The following is a 23,423-nucleotide window of genomic DNA, read 5'->3' as shown; positions in this document are numbered from 1 at the left end:
CTTGAAACAGCAACTCAACTTGAGAGCAAGAAGGCAGCTCTACAGACGACTGATGGTGAGGACTCAATCTAAAGAATCGATGGTGGGTGGAGGAAGCACAGGGGATCCAGCAATTAGCTGACAATCATAATACGTGAGGTTTCTTTAGCGCAGTCAAGACCACCTATGGCCCAAACACCCAAGGCCCCACCCTACTGCTGGTTAAAAACAAAGATGCTCATCACGAACAGAGAGGCGGTCACACCTGCTGGAAACGGCACTTCAAAACCTTCATAACGGAGACTCTGGATGGGAATTTCTCAAAAAGGTGGCACAGTTGTTGGGAAATACTGCAAAGAAGCTGCCAGCCCCAAAGGCAGCTTTCCCCACCATATTGTTTGGCATAAAGCTGAATAAAATGATGGGGCAGGTCCCATGATGTCACGCTGGTGGAGCGGGCTCTCATAGCAACTTCCCTTTTTTTAACAGGGTGCCCCGAATCGAAAAGTGTAAAATACAAACCTCCCCCCATCCTCAACAACTCTTCCCCCCCCCCCCCCACATGGAACACCTACCCACGCACCAACCCCCAACAATGAAACAGTCCCCCACCCCCAGCACTTCCCCCGGCACAGCATAGGCACTGCCTGGGGGCAATGCCAGGATACTGCCTGGGCAGGTCCCTTTCCTGCTGGGGTCTATACTTACCTGTGCGCCTCCATCACATTCCATCTGCCTGGTTGCCATTGTTGAAAATCAGTTATAAAGCTTGCCGACATGACACAGCATACAAGTTTTATATGTACATAAGATTCTTCTTTTTTAAAACTTCCCAAAAATTTCCAAAATTTATAGTTGTCAAATTATTCGGACCTTTTCTGACTCAAAATGAAGAAGCCCATTTTCAAGCAAATTACATTGCCTCGTTCTGTAATGTCCCTTGAAGCCAGTGGACATTGAGAGGTAAATTAGGGCGTTATGGTTCTCCATGAACCATCTCAATGTTTTATTAATTTAGTAGAGTTCTTTTAAAATGTAACATGCAGAGTGGATAAAGGATAATCTGCAGTTGTAGTATACTTGGATTTCCAAAAGTCATTTAATAAGATGCCACATAATAATAATAATCTTTATTATTGTCACAAGTAGGCTTACATCAACACTGCAATGAAGTTACTGTGAAAATCCCCTAGCCGCACACTCTGCCCCCTGTTTGGGTACACAGAGGGAGAATTCAGAATATCAAAATTACCTAACAGCACATCTTTTGGGACTTGAGGGAGGAAACCGGAGCACCTGGCAGAAACCTGCGGAGACAAGGGAAGAACGTGCAGACTCCACACAGACAGTGATCCAAGCTGCATAAAAGATTACTGCAGAAAATAAAAGAGCATGTTGTGTTGGTGGTAATAAAATAGCTTGGATGGAGGACTGGCTAAATAACAGAAATCAGAATCTGGATTAAAAATGATCTGTTTTGATGATGCCACCTTCTATCGTGTCTTCCTTTTTACTCAACTGAGAATTCCTTCCTGTTTTATTTGACAGGGCTCTCAACCAAGTGTGTTCCATTCCCTCATTTATACTCAGATGTTCTCCTTATCCTCACCTTCCACCCCACTAGCCTTCTGTCATGTGAGAGTACCTTTAAGAAATGGATGTTTAAGCAATGTACCTTTAAGAAATGGAGCTGATCATATTACTGAAGTGATGTCAGAGGGTGGGGGGAGCTGAGCTCACTTCTGCTTTTGGTTTCAGTTTGAGGAGAAAGCTGGGAGTGTCTGTGTGTTTGGCTGAGAGCTGCAGGAAGAAAACGCAGAGCTGGTCTGTTGATGTCTGCAAATCCAAAGACTATAAATATATTGAATGTAACCTCATGTCTGTTTTTGAAGGTTTGAAGTCTTTTGGATGTTTAAAGGAACAGTTTGAAGGATTATTTAGTGTTGTAGTCTTTTGGGGTTATCTTTGAAGTAATGGGTGTTAAGATATTCAATGTTTGTTTTTAAAAGGTTAAATTGAGTTCATAGAATAAACATTGTTTTGTTTTAAAAACCATTTGTCCATAATTGCTGTATCACACCTGGAGAGTACGCCGTGTGCTCCCCACACCACAATCTATTAAAAGTTATGGGTCGGTTGAACTCCATGAGACACTTTGGGGTTCTGTAAACCTGGACCCATAACACCTTCACATTGATGTGGAGATGCCGGCGTTGGACTGGGGTGAGCACAGTACGAAGTCTTACAACACCAGGTTCACCTGAGGAAGGAGCAGCGCTCCGAAAGCTAGTGACATCGAAACAAACCTGTTGGACTTTAACCTGGTGTTGTAAGACTTCGTACTGACCTTCACATTCAACAGATCATCCTTGTCAAGTTTCTGTCACCTCCAGAGTGAAGCCACGACCAAATACATCTTCCCATCCCATCTGTTTTCTAATGGGATTATTCTCTCTAACAGGGAAGCTGCACTGAATAATGTTGGTGGAATTTAAATTATGGAAAATGAAGCATGAAAGAGTCATTCCTGTTTATTTCCTTTGTTTCCATTTAATTTGTTTTATTTTCATTATATTGGTCTGTGGACCCATAATCGGGATATGCCTTTAAGTGGAAGACTCGAGGTTGAAATAACCTGCTTGCCATGACACCTTGTTCCCAGGTTTTGTATTTTGCAGATAAGAAGCCAGACTCCTAGGCACCAAGTGAATCTTCCGAACCAGCTTTGAAGGAAGTCAGTTCAATTGGTTAACTGGCAACCCGATGGATTGGCCAGGGACAGTGTTCTGCCTGACAACAGTCAGTGATTGGTTCCTGTATGATGCTTTCTGGGGGAACTTAGCAGAAATGTTTGGACCTTGGAAGTGAAAGGAACACCCTCTCTTTCTCTCCTGCTTGTTGATGTGAAAGAACTGCTCTATTGTTCTGAAAGGAGTGATTGCCTGGCACATCCTTTGCTGTAAACCAAATGATGCTGAGTCTGCAGAGAAGGTAGACAACCTTGCCAGAGAAAACCATCTTAAGCCTAGGAGGAAGAAGTACCAAAACGAAAGCTTGAGCTTCAGAAAAACATTATCTGGAAGTCATCCGAGTGCATCAAAGATTCTTATCCTTTTATATTTTATTTATATATTCTTTCCCTTTTCACTGCCCTTTCCTCTCTGTATTGTTTGTGTGTGTTGGTAGAGAATGGGGCGAGTTAGGAAGGGGGGGTTGGGAAAGGGGTATTAGATATCCAGTTACATTTTCCGTCTGTTTAATTAGAATACATAACAATACATATAGTACACAATAAAAGGTTACTTGGTTTTAAAGTTACAAACCAGGGGCGGGATTCTCCGACCCCACGCCGGGTCGGGGAATCGCCAGGGGCTGGCGTGAATCCCGCCCCCGCTGTGTCCCGAAGTCGCCGCCACCAGAGATTCGGCGGGGGGGGGGGAATCGCGGCGTGCTGGTCAGCGGGGGCGGGAATCGCGCCGGTCGGCGGGCCCACCCCCGCCGATTCTCCAGCCCGCGATGGGCCGAAGTCCCGCTGCTAGAATGCCTGTCCTGCCAGCGTGGATTAAACCACCTTTTGAACAGCGGGACAAGGCGGCGCGGGCAGGCTCCAGGGTCCTGGGGGGGGGCGCGAGGCGATCTGGCCCCGGGGGGTGCCCCCACGGTGGCCAGGCCCGTGATCGGGGCCCACCAGGATAGCACGGTAGCATTGTGGTGAGCACAATTGCTTCACAGCTCCAGTGTTCCAGGTTCGATTCCCGGCTTGGGTCACTGTCTGTGCGGAGTCTGCACGTTCTCCCCGTGTGTGCGTGGGTTTCCTCTGGGTGCTCCGGTTTCCTCCCACAGTCCAAAGATGTGCAGGTTAGGTGGATTGGCCATGCTAAATTGTCCTTAGTGTCCAAAATTGCCCTTAGTGTTGGGTGGGGTTACTGGGTTATGGGGATAGGGTGGAGGTGTGAGTTTGGGTAGGGTGCTCTTTCCAAGAGCCGGTGCAGACTCGATTGGCCGAATGGCCTCCTTCTGCACTGTAAATTCTATGTCTATGTAAACCGATCCGCGGGCAGGCCTGTGCCATGGGGGCACTCTTTTTCTTCCGCCTTCGCCGTGGTCTTCACTATGGCAGAGGCGGAAGAGACCCCCTCACCTGTGCATGCGCGGGGATGACGTCAGCAGGTGCTGACGCTCCCGCGCATGCGTCGCCTGGCGAAGACCTTTCGGCCCCGGTTGGCGTGGCGCCAAAGGCCTTTCCTGCCAGTCGGCGGAGCGCAAGCCACTCCGGCGCGGGCCTAGCCCCTCAAGGTGAGGGCTTGGCCCCTAAAGGTGCGGAGACGTCCGCACCTTTGGGGCAGCCCGACGCCGGAGTGGTTCCCGCCACTCAATTACGCCAGAACCCCGCCCCACCGGGTAGGGAAGAATCCCGCACCTAGTGACTGTAGTTTATTGGACTCAACCAAGCACCTCGGATATTTTCCTTCTCAACTACTGCTATTTGGAATGATGATAAAGCTACTGATGATGTGACCATGGACCTCTTGCTTCCCTTAATACCATCCCTTCCCCTTCTGAATTTCTGCTTTCAGGCACCCATGAATTGTTGCCTGTCCAGCCCAAGAAGGAAGAGAGAGTGGAACTGCACAACATTAATGAAAAAGCCCCATTGCTTGAACTGATACTTGCAGCCATTAGCTCAGTTACTGGCCCTGCATGCAACTTGGAGGCTAGCATAGAATTAGGATCAGCATGGAGGAATTTGGCTCCATGTTGACAGAGACTATTGTGCGCAGCCTTCACTGTCCACAGCCTCTGCTCCATCTCCCTGTTGTGCATGAGACCCAGAGACACTGCACTGCAGCCCCATACCTGTTGCAGCCTTTGTGTGTTCTCCCTGTGAGAATGCAGCAACATCCTGTGGCAAATCCAGAAACACTCAAGAACACTTCCAAACACATTTTAATAGAACCTTTTAAAAATTGTGTGACCCTTTAAGGAACACTTGTGCAGATTTATGCTTGCTGTTCACAGAGTACAACCATGAATATGCTGCCTAGACCTGCATAGTTCAAATTTGGAATTCTGGCATGACATCAGCCAGTTGGACAATATGTCAAGGTGGTGTTGGTTCACAGCATCCCGGTGTATATGGAAGACACCCCCACATGCGCCCTATTCCTCATGGAATGTCACACAGGCCATGCAGGAAGTTGTCAGCAGTGCAGCACGGTAGCGATGTGGATAGCGCAATCGCTTCACAGTTCCAGGGTCCCAGGTTCGATTCCGGCTTGGGTCACTGTCTGTGTGGAGTCTGCACATCCTCCCCGTGTGTGCGTGGGTTTCCTCCGGGTGCTCCGGTTTCCTCCCACAGTCCAAAGATGTGCACGTTAGGTGGATTGGCCATGATAAATTGCCCTTAGTGTCCAAAATTGCCCTTAGTGTTGGGTGGGGTTACTGGGTTATGGGGATAGGGTGGAGGTGTTGACCTTGGGTAGGGTGCTCTTTCCAAGAGCCGGTGCAGACTCGATGGGCCGAATGGCCTCCTTCTGCACTGTAAATTCTATGGGGATAATTCTATGCAACCCACACCTGACAAAAATGGTGTTATGCATTTTAGACCCCAGGATGAGTTTCTCTCCCCATCTCTTTTGACAAGGCACTTTATAGCACCTCAGGCCAGATTCACTGGCCGCTGTGAATCTCTGTTCCTGCCGTCAGTGCACCCCCCGCCCTTTCCCGGCTAGTTTCCTGGCAGCATGGGGTGGCTTCAATGGGAAATCTCATTGATAAGTGGTGGGAGGAAAGAATCCCGCCACCCGCCAATGGCGCTCCACCAAGAAAAACACGGCTAGAGGACCGGAGAATCCAGCCCTCAGACTCAATACTGAGTTGAACATTTCAGATCATAACCTCTTCCCCCAATTTTGTGGGAGGCATGGTTGGAGTTGGAGATGATTCTGCTTTTCCAATTTATACCTTCTCTAGAACCATCGTTTGTTTTTTCCTTCTTTTTCTCGAGGTGACATCCTCAGTGATTCAAGGGTCGCCAAACCACAGCTTATGCTGTGATTTTACTGTGGGGCAGCATGAGGAATGAGGTCCGAAGCCTCCCTGAGCTGGAATGGGGATCAACCCTACCCATTTACTGTTATTCTGAACCACACATTAGCCATTTAGCCAGCTGAGCTAACTGGCCCCTTTGTTTCTTTACTTGTCCCATTTTGGTCTTGCACCATTGTTCCTTTTGCCATTTAATCCCTCCGGTCTTCCACTTTATAACATAACTTCATTTCTGTTTTTCTCTCCCCCTCCCCTCCCATCCTCCTTTAACTGACTCTATACTTGTTTAAAACCTGTTAAATTGCAACCATTTTCCAGTTCTGATGAAAGGTCATTGGCCTGAAATGCTCTCTATTTCTCTCTCCATCGATACTGCCAGACCTGCTGAGTTTTATTTCAGATTTCCAGCATCACAAACCTTTCTGTATTTCTTAGTGAAGTACCCAATTTGTTTGTATTACATTTTGGTCTCGAGTTGCATGACCCTAATTGGATTTTACATGTATAATATCTTTTTAAAATCATAAAAACAAGTTCTCAATGCTGGAATTAGTAAGGGACCTGAAACTGGTAGCAATTTATTGTCAGAAGTGTCTATGAAAGTACTATAATTTCATACCTGAAGGTAGCGACTGATGCTAAAGATTTTGTGCTGGTCACATTATTTGTTTTATAGTAGTCCATGAACGTTCGAGCCAGGTTGTTTCCAAGTTTCATATCTGTATATTTGTAGTTAAAGAATCTAGACATATATCTGTGTAGAGAAACAAGTGTAATGATATTCAACCTATAACCTATCCAAAAGGTAAATTTTGTTCAAAACAATCATGGCAACAAACATGGGTCTAGTGTTGGCAACTAATTTATCAGAACTGGCATCTACAGGGTTTTAAAATCATAAATTAAATATAGGTTGAGTCTGACAATAATGTTACTGGAAGAGAAAAATAATTCATGTTTCAGAAATGCTCCTTTTAAAAATAATGATAATGTAGATTCCTAAACAATTGGCCAAGTGCTTCAAACATAGCGTTACCAGAAACTCAAAATGTTAATCTGTAGAATATTTGTTCTATTCAATGTGATGTTTTGACAGTTCCTGTGGTCACAAAATAAATATGTAAGTGTAAAAGAGAGACGGTGTTAGTACATAAAACTTCTGGTCACTAAGTTTAACAATGCTTTTGAGGCCAGTGAATAATGACTACTGATGGAAATGTGATGCAATGACTGAAGAGCTTCCAATGTGCCAATTTACATTGGAAATCCCAGACCAGAATTAAAATACATTTTAAAGTCCAGTATTATTTGTAAGGTAGACAGTGAGATGGGGTTGTGAGGCTTGAGTATTAAATGTGTCATTGGATATCTTCAAGGCTGAGTTCGATAGATTTTTGATTGACAGTGGGGTCAAGGATTGGAGGGGGAAGACAGGAATGTAGTGCTGAGGCTAAAATCAGATCTGCCATGATCTTATCGAATGGTGGCGCAAACTCAGGGAACTGAATGGCCTACACCTGCTCCTAATTCTTGTGTTCTTGATGATGGGTGGTGGGGATTTGATGAATTGAACAGTGTCTGATGCTAGTGGTGAAGTTGGTAGGATATGGCGTTTGAAGGTGCATTCATTGACCTTGAGCACTAATGTGTGGGGCCATTGAGCATTGTGCAATCCAGGTGTTCAGAGATAAATTTCTGGCATTGATCGCCATGGATATCTACTCCCATTGTCTTTTGACTGAGTGTCTGGAGGGCCAGGTGCCTGCCACCACCACCATGCCACACCCAACCCCCCACCCAGCAAACGTGAGTACTCACCCTTCTGTGTAGTGCCATTCCTCAGTTTTCTAGGTTAGATTCATGCCCTGCATAACTCCCAGCACCTGCCCCAGCCACAATGCATCTCCCTCTTAGAAGTGCGTTGACTAGTGGCATAGGTAATAATAATAGGTCTCCTGTTGATACGTGCAGCCAAACAACAGCATTGGGACTATGGGAAACTGCTCCCTTCCCATGACAAGACCCATATCAGTGTGGATGTGTGCTGCAAACAGCAATATGGGAGAACAGTGCATATGGAAGGGAATTTAGGATAGTGGGAGTTTATTGTAGACCATGATCATCGCCATCCATGAAACAGGAGGTTTTGAGCAGATCACAAACTCTCCTTTTGGCCATCACCACTGACTGCTGGCCTTTCTCGCTCCCTCCAGTATCTCCTCATCCTTGTCCACCTTGATGTCCTCTTCATTACCATGGTGGCAAAGTTGCCTCACAGCCCCAGGGACCTGTGTCGATTCCGACCTCGGGTGACTGTGGAGTTTGTGTATTATTCCCGTGTCTGCGTGAATTTCCTCCGGGTGTTCTGGTTTCCTCCCACAGTCCAAAGATGTGCAGGTTAGGTGGATTGGCCATACTAAATTGCCCCTTTGGTAGATTGCAGGAATAAAGCAGGGGATTGGGTCTAGATAGGGTGGTCTTTCAAAGGGTCGGTCAGACCCGTGGGCCGAATGGCCTCCTCTGCACTGTCGGGATTCTATGATCAGAGGAGATGTGCCATACCTCCATCTCCCACTCAGGCAGCTCCTTACCCTGTTGAAGTGCCAGGTTGAGCAGCGCACACCAGACAACCACAATCATGACACCCTCTCTGGACTATATTACAGGATTTCACCAGGCCGTTCCAGGCACCGGAACTGCATTTTCAGCATAGGGATGGTCCACTCACCAAAGTGCAAATAGCATCAAAAGCCTGATAATATCTGGTCTCTGTAGCACTCTGTGGCCTCTGCACAGGCATCTTCAGCCATATCCACAGGGTGTACTCCTTGTTCCCAAGGAGCCAACTCCTGAGGAAGGTTGGACAGATGAGCCACCATGTCCTGGGACAGGCGAAGTCTCCGTCGATAGTGGTTCTCGGTCAACTGTAGGAAGGTCAGGCGCTATCTGCAGACCCTACGCCATTGAAGGCATCTTTGACTGGCACTCACTGGGGTCCCTCCTGTGACAATGTAGCAGGCCTTGCCGGCTTTTCCTTCTCAGGGTTTTGCTCCTGCATCTGGAAAGCCAGTTACCTCCGTTGATGTCCTCTCGAAGCACTAGAAGAATGATAGCCAGTTCCACAGACTCTACCTCTCTCTCACGCTGCTCACTGCAAGGGAAGAAAGTGAATATTGAGGATTTGTCTCTATGCATTGATCCTTTGCCCATTCACCCCCAGTAGCACTGCAACAATGGTCACTGACTACTGTGCTAGCCATCACATTTAAGACCTTTCCCTTACAGTCTCCCAGAATGGACAAGACCCCACACCACTCTTTCCCCGCTCAGACTGACCAAGTGTTCATAGCTTTTGCTAAGAACCCCGCTGATGTTAAATGCCAGGGTATCTCAAAAGCTAAAGGGTAACATGGAACATCGGTTCTTAGTGATATATATTTTCATTTTGGTTTGATGTGAGAAAAGATATGCAAACCAGGGAGGAAAAGTCCAGTCATTCTCTGATCAATTAATAAGGAATATTAATTAACCTAAAGGAAAACACATGACAAGAAGGACCAAATGCACTACAACAACACACTTAACCAAACTCATGGCTATACATAGTATCTCATGAAGTTACCCCTTGTTCCCAACTACCTACGTTTGCTGAACTCGGAGAAATGTACCTTTTTCCAAACAACATCCAAAATTATACAATACAGTGAGCTAAATCCAGTAGATAGTTACCACCTACAGGTTATTTGTCCATGTTTGGGAAAACCATCTTTAGTTTCTGCAAAGGAATAATTTTCTCTGTTTGAGTTTTGGATTTTAAACAGCAGCCTTTTAGCTATGATTTGTTTTCAGGAAAGCCTGCTTTCTGCAGCTGGGTGTGGTATGATGATAACTTCTATTGTGTTCCCTTTCTCCAGTTAATTCTATGGATATATCATTTTTTCCCCCTTCGATATTACCCATCATGTGGATCTGACTCTCAGCAAAAAGGTGCCAATTCCCTTATATCTCCACTTTGACGTCTATACATCTTTGTTTTTCCCCTCGTGACATAGATAAATACTTGTTTTTCCTACTGGTATGCTAATTCGCATATCAAAAGACCCAGTCAGACAGCCACACATATCACTCCCCTTTTTATCCCCTTTCTTTATTTCATATTGTTATGGGCCAGGATTTAGAGAATCCCAAAGTGTATCATGGAGTTTACCTGACCCACAACTTTTAATAGATTGTGGTATGGGGAGCACACGGCTTACTCTACAGGTATGGTACAGCAGAAAATGGACCAGTGGCTTTTAAAACAAAACAATGTTTATTCTATGAACTCAAGTTAACCTTTTTAAAACAAACAATGAATATCTTAGCAACCAGTAAATCAAATACACCCCCCAAAGAATATAACACAAAATAACCTGTATGCTGTCCTTTTTAACATCCAAAAGACTTAAAGCTTCAAACAGGAGCACATTAGGGTTTGCATTCAAGACTGAAAACATTTTCAATTCTTCTGAATTCACCAAATGATTAAGAGATAGTCCTTCATGGCAGAGATCAACAGCAGTGCAGCTCACGGACACCCCCAAGCTTTCTCAAACTGGAACTAAAAAAGCAGAAGTGGAGCTCAGCTCCACCCACACTCTGACATCACTCCAGTAACATGAGCAGCTCCATTTCTTAAAGGTATATTTCTTAAACACCCATGTCTTAAAGGGTACTCTCACATGACACCTCCCCCCAAGAATAAAAAAACCCATCAACTTCAAGATGGTTTCATTTTTCACCTTTTCACCATCCTTTAAGAAATGCACACAGTAAATATACTTTTTTTCCCCAAAAAGCAACACACGCAAACAGGTACCATAATATAGTCCATTTTTGCCTTCTTCTTCCTCCAACTGAAATTCGTCTCGATTAACAGTCTCTTTACACAAGAAGGTCTCTGCACTATCTGTCCATTGCTCTACACCTCGGCAGTTCAATCTGATCATAGAGTCCTTTGCAATTCTCCAACACAGGAGCATTGGTTATCACAGCTTTCAGGCAGTCAAATGCCTGTCGAAAGTCTGCTGTCCATTGAAATTTTTGACATTTCTTCAGCAAGTCCATCAGTTGTTTTAAGTGTTCTGTCCATGTCTGGCTGCAAATTACCAGATTGTCGATGTATACCGCACAATTGGGTAATCCTGAAACAACTTTGTTAGTTAACCGCTGAAATGTGGCTGGGGTGTTTTTCATGCCAAATGGCATAACTTTGAATTGGTATATACCATCTGGAGTCACAAAAGCTGAAATCTCCTTCACCCTTTCGGATAAAGGTACCTGCCAGTAACCTTTAAGTAAATCCAATTTGGAAATAAAATCTGATTGTCCCACTATCTCAATGCAATCCTCCAAACGTGGGATAGGATAAGAGTCCATTCTTGTAGCTGCATTAACCTTTCTATAGTCCACATACAACCGTTGGGTACCGTCTGGTTTAGGCACCATCACTATGGGTGAGCTCCATTGGCTGCAACCCACTTCAATTATGCCATTTTTAAGCATACTCTCAATCTCTTTGTTAACCTGTGCCAATTTTAAAGGGTTAAGTCTAAATGGATGTTGTTTGATCGGAACAGCATTTCCCACATCTACATCATGTATAGCCGCTTTAGTACTTCCCAATTTATCTCCACAAACTTGTCCATGTGATATCAATAACTCTTTCAGGTCAGTTTGTTTTTTCTCTAGGAGATAGCCCAATAATTTATCCCAATTTTTAAGAACATCCTCATTTTCCAATTTAATTTGAGGTATGTCAAATTCACAGTCATCTGGATTTGGTTCGTCACTTTGAGTTAGAATCATTAAAACTTCCTCCTTTTTCTCTCCTTCCCTTTCAAAGTACCTCTTAAGCATATTCACATGACACACTCGGTGATTCTTCCTTCTATCTGGTGTTTTTACAACATAATTCACCTCACTTAATTTCCTTTCAATTTGATAAGGTCCACAAAACCTAGCTTTTAAAGGTTCACCTACCACTGGTAACAACACTAAAACTTTATCCCCACTGGCAAAACTACAAACTTTGGATTTCTTGTCTGCTACCTGTTTCATCACATTTTGTGCACCTTTTAAATGTTGTCTAGCCAATTCACCTGCTCTATTTAATCGTTCCCTAAAATTTGACACGTAATCTAATAATGTAATTTCTGATTTCTCGCTCACCAATTTTTCCTTAATCAATTTAAGTGGTCTTCTTACCTCATGGCCAAAAATTAGTTCAAAAGGACTAAATTTGGCTGACTCATTAGGAGCATCCCTAATTGCAAACAGTACGAATGGAATTCCTTTATCCCAATCCTCTGGATAATCTTGACAATAAGCCCTCAACATTGTCTTTAATGTCTGATGCCACTCAACTGCATTACATCCAGACTCGCAGGGACCGTTAGAAACATGGACATATAGATCACTGATATTCAAAGATCTTTCCACAGCTGGACATGCTAAGTCTTATATAAACTCACAGGTAACACCGACCCCCCACCACCTTAGTGGATCCTTCAAGTCGGTCCAACCGGAAATTCACCTAGCCCAGGCCCCCACTTCCCAGCGCCATAGTCCACCAAGAAGGCAGAGGCTCAGCAGCTGAAGATTGCAGTCAGAGGAAGGGTGATCTCTATTCTTGGCTTTCTTCCCCTTTTCATGATGATCCTTCCCCCATTCAGGGGCCATTTATTTCCCCCCATGGCTCAATAATACAGTTGACCCTTCCCACACCCCCACCTACCAGCTCTCCTTCTCCGAATGAAATTCTCTGCCAGCTTTATTATACATAATCTTTATTATTGTCACAAGTAGGCTTACATTAACACTGCAATGAAGTTACTGTGAAAAGCCCCTCATCGCACACTCCGCCGCATGTTTCGGTACACTGAGGTAGAATTCAGAATGTCCAAATTACCGAACAGCACGTCTTTCAGCACTTGTGGGAGGAAACTGGAGCAGGCACGTGCTGACTCCGTACAGACAGTAACCCAAGCCAGGAAATGAACCTGGGACTCTGGCACTGAGAAACAACAGTGCTAACCACTGTGCTATCGTGCTGCCCATAGACCATCCCAAGTCTCACAATTGCACCCCCCCCCCAATCCCTCCCCCAAATTGCCTTGCTAGTTGCATCCACACATGCTTGCATGCATATCTGTTCACCTGCCCTATCCTTTCATGGTTAGTTGGCTGCTCAATTCCAAGGCCCCGTGCTTGCTTTTGGCAGAACACCCCCCACAACCCCAAGGTGCCATACCTGAAAGAGCCTGAACCCCCTAAAGCCCCAGCAGCACCATCCCCCTTCCACCACCGAACTGTGAGCTCTATAACTGACCCCCCCCCCCCCCCCAGCCTTTCCAGTGTCTTCTCTCCCCTCTGAAGAAGCAGGGGCCACCATAGGCAGACTTTCCAACGTGGGTGATGGATTGCTGTAGGGAGGCCTGCAGATGAGATTAAAATGAATGTAAATTGGGTTCCTAACATTGCATGTCGAGAACAGAGTTATACCATTGGTGGGAGACAGGGACAATCTCTTTGGGAAATCCAGCTGGCGCAAAATCCGATTTTGAGGTCCCGTGATATTGTGAACCCCCGGCGTCATTTACATCCGTAATGAATCGGAATGCAAAATCCTGGCCTTTGTTTTCAAAAAACAGTCTGTTTATGAACCTTTCTTTCGGATTTCCATATCAGAGTGCAAGTGACAGTAAAGTGTCAGCAGTTCTTTGCCTTGGGTAATATTAGTGGCTTTTTATAATTTAAAAGGGGAGTTACCTAGGCAGTTTATTGTGTGTTCTGATCAAGTGGATTTTTCTGGGAGGATTGTTCTGTAAGACTGCTTGAACTGTGTAACTTACGTGCTTAAGTTTTTCGTCTTGTTAATGTATCTTTAAGTTTAAAAAATCCTAAAGGTGTCACTGGAGTTCCATGCTTTTGGGATCAGTAGCGAGTGTATTCGCAGATATCTTCAACACCTCACTTCTCCGCTCCGACGTCCCTATCTGTTTCAAGAAGACCACCACCATACCAGTACCAAAGAAGAACAAGGTAGCGTGTGTCACCAACTACCGACCGGTGGCCCTGACGACTGTTACCATGAATTATGAAATGCTTCGAGCGGCTAGTCATGAGACGGATCAACGCCACCCTCCCAGATGGTCTTGATCCATTGCAGTTCGCCTACCGCGGCAACCGATCCACAAAGCAGATGCTATCTCTCTGGCCCTACAATCAACTCTCGAACGTCTCGACAACAAGGATACCTATGTCACACTGCTGTTCATAGACTACAGCTCCGCCTTCAACACCATTATCCCAACAAGACTAATAACCAAACTCTGCAACCTTGGACTTGACCCCTCCCTGTGCAGCTGGATCCTTGACTTCCTCACCAACAGACCACAATCTGTCAGGATAGGTAACAACGCCTCCTCCACAATAGTCCTCAACACCGGGGCCCCGCAAGGATGTGTGCTCAGTCCTCTACTGTACTCCCTGTACACACACGACTGCGTGCCGAGATTCATCTCCAATTCAATCTATACGTTTGCAGATGATACGACTGTGGTGGGTCGTATCTCAAACAACGACGAATCAGACTAAAAAGGGAGATAGATCACTTGGTTGCATGGTGTACTGAAAACAACCTCTCTCTAAATGCTGGAAAGACCAAGGAACTGATCATCGACTTCAGGAAGTGTAGCACGACACACACTCCCAACTTCATCAATGGCTCCGAAGTAGAGATGGTCGATAGCTTTAAATTCCTGGGGGGTCACCATCACCACCAGTCTGTCCTGGTCCACTCACATTGATGCAACAGTCAAGAAAGCCCAACAACATCTCTACTTCCTATGGAAGCTAAAGAAATTTGGCATGTCTGCATCAACTCTCACAAACGTCTACAGATGTGCCACAGAGAGCATCCTATCCGGCTGCATTACAGCCTGGTATGGCAACTGCTCGGCCCAAGATCGCAAGAAACTACAGAGTGTGGTGAACGCAGCCCAACGCATCACACAAGCTTGCCATCCTCCCATTGATTCTGTATACACCTCCCGCTGCCTCAGAAAGGCAGACGGCATTGTCAGAGACCCCTCACACCCAGGCTTTGCCCTCTTCCAGACCCTTCCAACAGGCAGAAGATACAGAAATCTGAAGACCCACACATCCAGACATAGGAACAGCTTCTTCCCCACAGTGACTAGACTCCTCAACAAATCTCCTTTGGACTGATCTGTTCTCTGTAAGAACACTATTCACGACGCCCTATGCTGCTCTTGTTTGGCCTTGTTCCGCACTGTAACCAATCACTATTTGTTGATGCACCACTGTCAATGAACTCTGTCGATTATTTTTTTGTTTATTACGTACGTACTGTGTACGTTCCCTTGGCCGTAGAAAAATACTTTTCACTGTACTTCGGTACATGTGACAATAAATAAATATCTAACATCTATCTAATATCCTCCTCAATTTCACAATACAAAATAAAAGGGTTATGATCAGTAAGACAGGTTTCCCTCTGGGATCTGGCTTGCTCAGTAAATAACATATGCTGTGGGCATAACAATGTTGATCATAAAAGGCTGCTTTGTCCTGAGTTGCCTCAAGTTTCATGAGTGTTGTTGGAGCTGCACTCATCCAGTTACATGGAGAGAATTCTATCACACTCTTGACTTGAGCCTTGTGGACAGGCTTCGGTGAGCTACTCGCTGCAGAATTCCCAGTTTTTGACCTGCTCTTGTAGCCACCAGTCTAGCCTCCCCACATCAATCCACCCCCCCCACATTGGAAAGTCTACCCATGGTGGCCATTGTTTCTTCGAACAGGCGCCGGAATGTGGAAACTAAGGGCTTTTCTCAGTAACTTCATTGAAGCCTACCTGTGACAATAAGCGATTATTAATATTATTATTATTCAGAGGGGAGAGAAGACACTAGAAAGGTCAGGGGGAGGGGGGAGGCAGCTATGGAGCTCACATAAATGTCTAGTCAGTGGTAACCCGTAGGTTGCTGATAGGATGCAATAGACCTTTATGGGATTGGATTACGAATTCACTAGAAAGGAAGTATCCCATATATCCTGTCTAGTTCCATTTTTGCTTTTAAGCAGAACAGACAGCTCTGCTGATGTATCTTCAAGCTTCCTATCCATGCATTTCTATCCTCATGTGCCTAGTCCCACAATGTGTTTACACAATCACTTATGAGCAATTGGTGACTTTACACAAGTATGAAACATGGCACAGAGTGGAGGTTTCAAATGGTGGTAATGCTGTAGAACATCCTGGGACACTGGTTAGGTTATCAATTGTTGGAAATGGTCATTGTTTGGCACTTGAGTGGTGTGAATGATAGAACATAGAGCATACAGTGCAGAAGGAGGCCATTCAGCCCATCGGGTCTGCACCGACCCACTTAAGCCCTCACTTCCACTCTATCCCCGTAACCAAATAACCCTTCCTAACCTTTTTGTAGTCACTAAGGGCAATTTATCACGGCCAATCCACCTAACCTGCACGTCTTTGGACTGTGGGAGGAAACCGGAGCACCCGGAGGAAACCCACGCAGACAAGGGGAGAACGTGCAGACTCCGCACAGACCCAGCAGGGAATCGAACCTGTGACCCTGGCGCTATGAAGCCACAGTGCTAACCACTATGCTACCGTGCTGCCCTATTTGCCATTTATCAGCCCAAACCTGAATTTTGTCCAGGTTTTGCAACATATGCATATCAATTCCTTCAGCATCTAAGAAGCTGCTAATTGTACTGAACACTGTTCAGTCAGCAAATATCCACACTTCTGACCTTATTATGCCAAACTAGGTCAAATGCTGCCTCGATGTCAAAGGCAGTCACGTCCACCTCACCTCTGGAATTCAGTTATTTTGTCCATGTTTGGAGAAAATCAGTATTGCGGTCAGGAGCTGAGTAGAACTGGTAGAATTTAAAGTGAGTACGGTGACTAGATGATTGCCGAGTAAGTTGATATCACTGTCGGCAACACCTTCCATTGGTTTGCTGGTGATCATAAGTAGACTGATGGGGTGGTAATTGGACAGATTAGAGTTTGTTTCGAATCACTAACTTTCGGAGCACAGCTGATGAAGGAGCTGATGAAGAAGCTGCGTTCCAAAAGCTAGCGATTCGAAACAACCTGCCTCGGTGCTCTGTCAGATGGGTGTGAGAGATGGGCTGGTCTGGGCTGGCCAGAGAGGGTCACGGGGGAGCGGGGTGGATTGACAGACATTGTGGGTAGGTTGGGCTCCGCATCCTCCCCCGATCCCCTGACCCTCCCTACCACCGCAACCCAGGGATCCGATGGGACCGTGTGATGGAATGGTCAGCTCGCATGCAGGGATCACTCAGTTGGAAGGTGGAAAGTGTGACCGGGCAGGAGTGAGACATTGATAAGTGATGCGGAGCACCAGAGTTCATCACAGAGAAGGTTGTCTTGTCCTCCAACCCATGGATCAGACCCGCTGTTATTGCCAAGCCAGGGCCCGCACCACCGTAGTACAGCAGGTATGGATGATGGACTGGGATGCAGGTGGGGGAGGGGATGGGGGGGGGTGGGGTGGGATGCGGTGTCTGTGCCCCTGGCCAGCAGCACCCCCCACCAAAGCCGGTAAACCTGGAGGCAATCAGAGCATCCTGTGCGCATTGGCCCTGGCGCACACATCGTGTGGTATCCCGTGCCTGCCTGGGCTCCGTTTCCTGCCCATCCTCGCCGTCCCCCGCATCCTCCTCGTTGGACGAGGTTTGGCATTCATCCTCCTCCTCCAGCACATCGCTCCCCCTCCCCCTGCTGCACGATGTTGTTCAGGACACAGCAGGTCACCAGAATGCGGGCTTCCCTCACAAAGCCATACTGGAGGGCCCCTCCAGAGTGGTCCAGGCACCTGAACCACATCTTAAGAACGCTGAAGCACCACCCAATCACACCTCTAATTGCTGCATGGGCGTCGTTGTAGCGGGTTCCTGCGACAGTCTGTGGCCTCTAAATAGGCGTCACCAGCCACAACCTGTCACCCAGGAGCCAACCCCTCCGCAGCGGAGGGGGGTTTCTTGAATATGTCAGGAATCGTCAGGATGAAGGCGTTGTTCACACTGCCCGTGTTTCGGGCGCAGGCGTGCATGATGCGCATCTGATGTCGGAATTGATTCTCCATTTCCCGATTCTGCCGATACCTCGCCATGCATAAATTTGGTGGGATTCTCGAGGGAATCTCACTATCAGGTTGTCATTTTGAGTGAGCCTCCCCATTCCCCCTCCCTGCACTACAAATCAGCTTACCCGCCCCTGCCACCCGCATTGCAAAGCAGCCCCCCAAAGCAGAAGGCGGCAAATCCAGACCGATAAAACATATTGACAAAGTAGATTTAGAGCCAATGCTTCTGGGTGGCACAGTGGTTAGCACTGCTACCTCACAGTGCCAGGGACCCGTGTTCAAAATTGACCTCTGGTGACTGCATGGCGTTTGCATGTTCATCTCTGAAATGAAATGAAATGTAAATCACTTATTTTCACAAGTAGACTTAGTAAAGCCCCTAGTCGCCACATTCTGGCACCTGTTCAGGGTGGCTGGTACGGGAATTGAACCCGTGCTGCTGGCCTTGTTCTGCTTTATAAGCCAGCTGATTAGCCCACTGTGCTAAACCCTCCCCTGGTTTAGTGGGTGCTCCAGTTTGCTCCCACAGCCCAAACGTGCAGGTTAGGCAGATTGACCAAGCTAAATTGTCCCTTAGGGTGGGTTGCAGGATTAGGACGGGGGATTGGGCCGAAATAGGGTGGTCTTTCAAAGACACAATGGGTGGAATGGCCTTCTTCTGCACTGTAGGGACTCTATGATTCTTCTTGTGGGGTAATTTAGAACAAAAGGTCACAAGGGGTAGCAGATTTAATACAACGATGCGAAGAAATGACTTCTCTCAAAGAGTTGTGAATCTGTGGAATTCACTACCCCAAAGTGCGGTGGATGCCGGGACATTGAGTAAGTTTAAGTAGGAGATAGGCAGATTTTAAATTAGTAGTGGGTTGAAGGGTTGTGGGGAATGGGCAGGAAAGTGGAGTTGAGGCCGAGAGGAGATCAGCTAGGATTGCATTGAATGGCGGTACGGGCTCAAGGGGCTGAATTGCCTACTCCTGTTCCTAGTTCTTATATTATCATTGAGGATTGAGATATTTGTGGAGCCTCCTCCTCCAGTGAGACTGACAAAACAATCTCCATTCCCCCCTGCCTTGACCTGTCCAGGAGTCAGTAGGCAAACTAGAGGCCCAGCAAGTTTAACATGCCCAAAGGCGACCAGCTACTTCTTCTTATTGGGTGGACGCGAGATTGCTGAGATGTCAGTGGCACCTGACTGCTAAAATCAATACATGCCTTGCACCTGGCAGATGAATCCCTCCTTTAATGATACACAGTAGAAGGATGGACAATAAATGTCTTTATGAAACAAAGTTAAGCTGTCATGCTTTTAAATTACTTATCTAATGTTCACATTGGGGGGTCCCTTTTTTAAAAAAATGTATTTTATTACAAACTTGTATCAAAACGGGTTACAGTAAATAAACACCTCGGGAATATTACTTCCCAGCAATCAACTACATAGTCTACAGATTTTTCCCCTTTTTCACCCTCCCTCCCTCCCCACCCCCCACAATGCTGAACAGCCCCTCAAACACGGTCACAAACATCCCCCACCTTTCCTCAAACCGCCCTGAAGAGCCCTTTAACTCATATTTTATTTTCTCTAACTGCAGGAAGTCGTACAGGTCACCCAACCAGACCGCTACCTTGGTGGCGATGCCGACCGCCATTCCAGCAAAATGTGCCGCTGTGCAATCAGAGAGGCGAAGGCCACTACATCAGCCTTTCTCCTCTCCATGAGCTCCGGCTTCTCTGAAACCCCAAATATCGGCACCAAAGGATCCGGGTCCACCTCCTCCTCCACTATCCTGGCTAAGACCGTGAACACTCCCGCCCAGAATCTTCCCAATTTTTCACAATCCCAAAACGTGTACACGCGATTTGCTGGCCCCCGCCCAAACTCACACACTCATCTGCTACCCCCTGAAAGAACCCACTCATTCTCACCCGAGTCATATGCACCCTGAGCACCACCTTAAACTGTATCAGGCTCATCTTTGCACAAGAGGAGGTCCCGTTTACCTGACGCAGTGCCTCACTCCATACTCCCCAATTGATCTCCCCTCCCAACTCCACTTCCCATTTCTCCTTGATCTTCACCACCTGCTCCCCCAGCCACTCGTATATATCCCCAATTATTCCCTCACCTTCCACATCCGGAAGCAGCAGTCGCTCCAGCAGGGTGCATCCCGGCAACCTAGGGAACCCCCTCCAGACCTTTCGCGCAAAGTTCCTAACCTGCAGATACCTGAACTCACTCCCCCATGGCAGATCTACCCTCTCCCTTAGCTCCTCCAGACTGGCGAACCCTTCCTCCAAATACAGACCCTTCAACTTGACCAGCCCCATTTCTCTCTACCTCCTCCATACACTGTCCATCCCCTCCCCGGCTCAAACCCATGATTCTCGCACAGCGGCGTTAGCATCAACATCCTTCCACCCTAAAATGCCTCCTCAACTGGTTCCATATCTTCACCGCGGACTGCACCACCGGGCTTCCTGAATACCTACTCGGAGCCATTGGCAACGCTGCTGTCACCATAGCCCTCAAACTAGGCCCCTTACAAGATTCCTCCTCCATCCTAACCCACTCTACCCCTTCTCCTTCCCACCACCACCGCACCTTATCCACATTCACCGCCCAATAATAATGAAGCAAGTTCGGCAACGCCAACCCCCCATGCTGTCTCTGCCTCTGTAGCAGGGTCCTCCCCATCCTCGGCTCCTTCCCTGCCCATACAAAGTCAGAAATGATTGTGTTCACTTTCCGAAAAAAGGTCTTTGGTCTATAGATCGTGAGAGCTTGAAAGATAAACAAAAACCTTGGTAGAATATTCATTTTCACCACTTGGAACCTCATTGTGGGGTCCCTTTAAGGATGAATTGAGACAAGCACATTGCTTAATCCAAGCTGATCTAAGAGGTGATGGCTTTTTGAGGTACCTTGAAACCAAATTTATAGTCATAAAGCAAATAACAACAAAGAAAAATAGAATAATTCATAAAGTGTCATTGTTTTATTTCTGTGTAAAGGTAATCAATTTTTCATTCTAATTTTGCTCCACAGCTGTAAGCTTAGCAAACACCAGATGATGATTTGCACATACGCCATGCATATCCTAGTACCAAAGTAATTTAAGGTATTTGAACCACATCTTAAATGATGACAGTTAAACGTAAAATATGGGCAGCATCTTCATTATATAAGTTTAAAATCACCAAGAGGCATTTTCTTAGGGCATCTGCTGCACTGAGAATAACCTGTCACAGTGACATGTCCCACATTTTGGCTGAGCTAAGTACAAAAAAAGTGCTGTGATTTCGAGCAATTGATCAGCCGTGATATGTCAGCTTCTAAATTATTTACTTCTCCGTGTAGAAGCTGTGCAATAGATTACTTTCTGGAAATGGTTCTGTTCAATAAATTTTAATTGATTAAAATTAAGGATCAGCATCCCAAAAAGATCTCGAGGTTATGCACCTGCTCTGCATGTATATGATTTGAGAAAGGACAGATAAAGGAAAAAGGGAATTTTAGTAGACAGCTAAATCGTTAATATGCGATCCCACACAAACAAATTTCTGTCACTGTTCCAGTATATAAATGCAAATTATTATTAAGATCCATTTTGTGCTCTTTACATGATTTACACTTTTGTGCTGTTTTATGAGAATCTTGCTACATATGCAAATTGGCATGGCGTAAATAAAATCAGCAAGTTGGATGCGCGGCTCAGAAATCAGTGTGGGAGAAATGGGTTACAATTTGTGGAACACTGACACCAGTACAGGGGAAGGTGGGAGCTGTACCACTGGGACAGCCTTCACTGAACCATGTTGGGATCAGTGTACTGGAAAAACATGGGCGCAATTCAACAGAAAATATCTATGACGGGTTTTGGGCAGGTTTAGTGGGGAGTTTCACGACCAATGTAACGTCGCGAAATACCCCGCTATTCACCGAATCTTTGGTTTTTTTTGGCCTCTGGGAATTTTGGGCAAGCCGAGCAGGAAAGGCTCCTCCATTTGTACCCAATCCGGTTCTTGAACCAATCCCCTCACTCTTTCTGCCGTTGCTGCCCAGTGATGGTATTGTAGGTTTGGTAAGGTCAAACCCCCTTTGATTTTCCTTCTTTGCCGTGTCTGTTTGGGAATTCAAGGCCGTCCAAATCTTAAAGGTTGCAATCAAGATGCGTCTTACTCTTCTGGATCCCAACGGATATAAGTCTTTCTCCAACCTTTCCAGATAGGTTGTCTTAAGTCTAGTAAATCATCTCTGAACTACTTCCAACGCATTTACATCCTTCCTTAAATGAGACCAATATCCATTCTAGGCATTGTGGGCAGCACGGTAGCATGGTGGTTAGCACAGCTGCTTCACAGCTCCAGGGTCCCAGGTTCGATTCCCGGCTTGGGTCACTGACTGTGCGGAGTCTGCACGTTCTCCCCGTGTGTGCGTGGGTTTCCTCCGGGTGCTCCGGTTTCCTCCCACAGTCCCACAGTCCAAAGATGTGCAGGTTAGGTGGATTGGCCATGCTAAATTGCCCCATTGTGTCCAAAAAGTTAGGTGGGGTTACTGGGTTATGGGGATAGGGTGGAGGCATGGGCTTAAGTGGAGTGCTCTTTCCAAGAGTCGGTGCAGATTTGATGGGCCGAGTGGCCTCCTTCTGCATTGTAAATTATATGATTTATGATCCATGATTCCTTAGAGCAAGATTTTTCAAGCTGTGGGTCACAACCCATGGGTGGGTTGCAGGCAAGTGTTGGGAGGACCATGGAGCAATCAGCCACAGTGTTCCTGACCACAGGAGAAGTGGCCAATGGCTGCAACCGGCTTTTAAATGGAATGATGCAGTCTTCCTACCAGAAGCTGTGGCAGAGAGCAGATCATGCGTCCAGCACATACACTGATGTCACACACCTTGTACGTCTTTGCTTCACGTGCAAAATTACAGAGGAGAGATTCCTTCATTTTCTAGCTGCGAGCAAGCAAGGCAACAGGGCTGTGAAGAACTGACAATGGATTGTTTTGGTACAAGGAGGAGAGGGTAAGAGACACAAACAGGCCAGGATCTCACAACCGAATCCGCTGGGAAGAGCATGCTCGGGAGAATCCACAGCAAAGCCAAAACTACTACATAAGAACATAAGAACATAAGAACTAGGAGCAGGAGTAGGCCACCTGGCCCCTCGAGCCTGCTCCGCCAT

At 46.4% G+C, this 23,423-nt stretch overlaps 1 protein-coding gene across 1 annotated transcript in view; it reads right to left on the bottom strand.

The window, feature by feature from the left end:
- Positions 1 to 23,423, bottom strand: part of agbl4 (AGBL carboxypeptidase 4) — a 1,365,393-nt gene that overhangs the window by 55,106 nt on the left and 1,286,864 nt on the right. Inside the window, exon 12 of the mRNA XM_072510915.1 lies at positions 6,647 to 6,746. Coding sequence (XP_072367016.1) covers positions 6,647 to 6,746 — 100 coding nt within the window. The remainder of the gene's footprint in view (positions 1 to 6,646; positions 6,747 to 23,423) is intronic.

The sequence above is a fragment of the Scyliorhinus torazame genome, chromosome 7 (genome assembly GCF_047496885.1).
Source record: "Scyliorhinus torazame isolate Kashiwa2021f chromosome 7, sScyTor2.1, whole genome shotgun sequence".
Taxonomy (NCBI): domain Eukaryota; kingdom Metazoa; phylum Chordata; class Chondrichthyes; order Carcharhiniformes; family Scyliorhinidae; genus Scyliorhinus; species Scyliorhinus torazame.
This window is presented reverse-complemented; position numbering and strand designations above follow the sequence as displayed.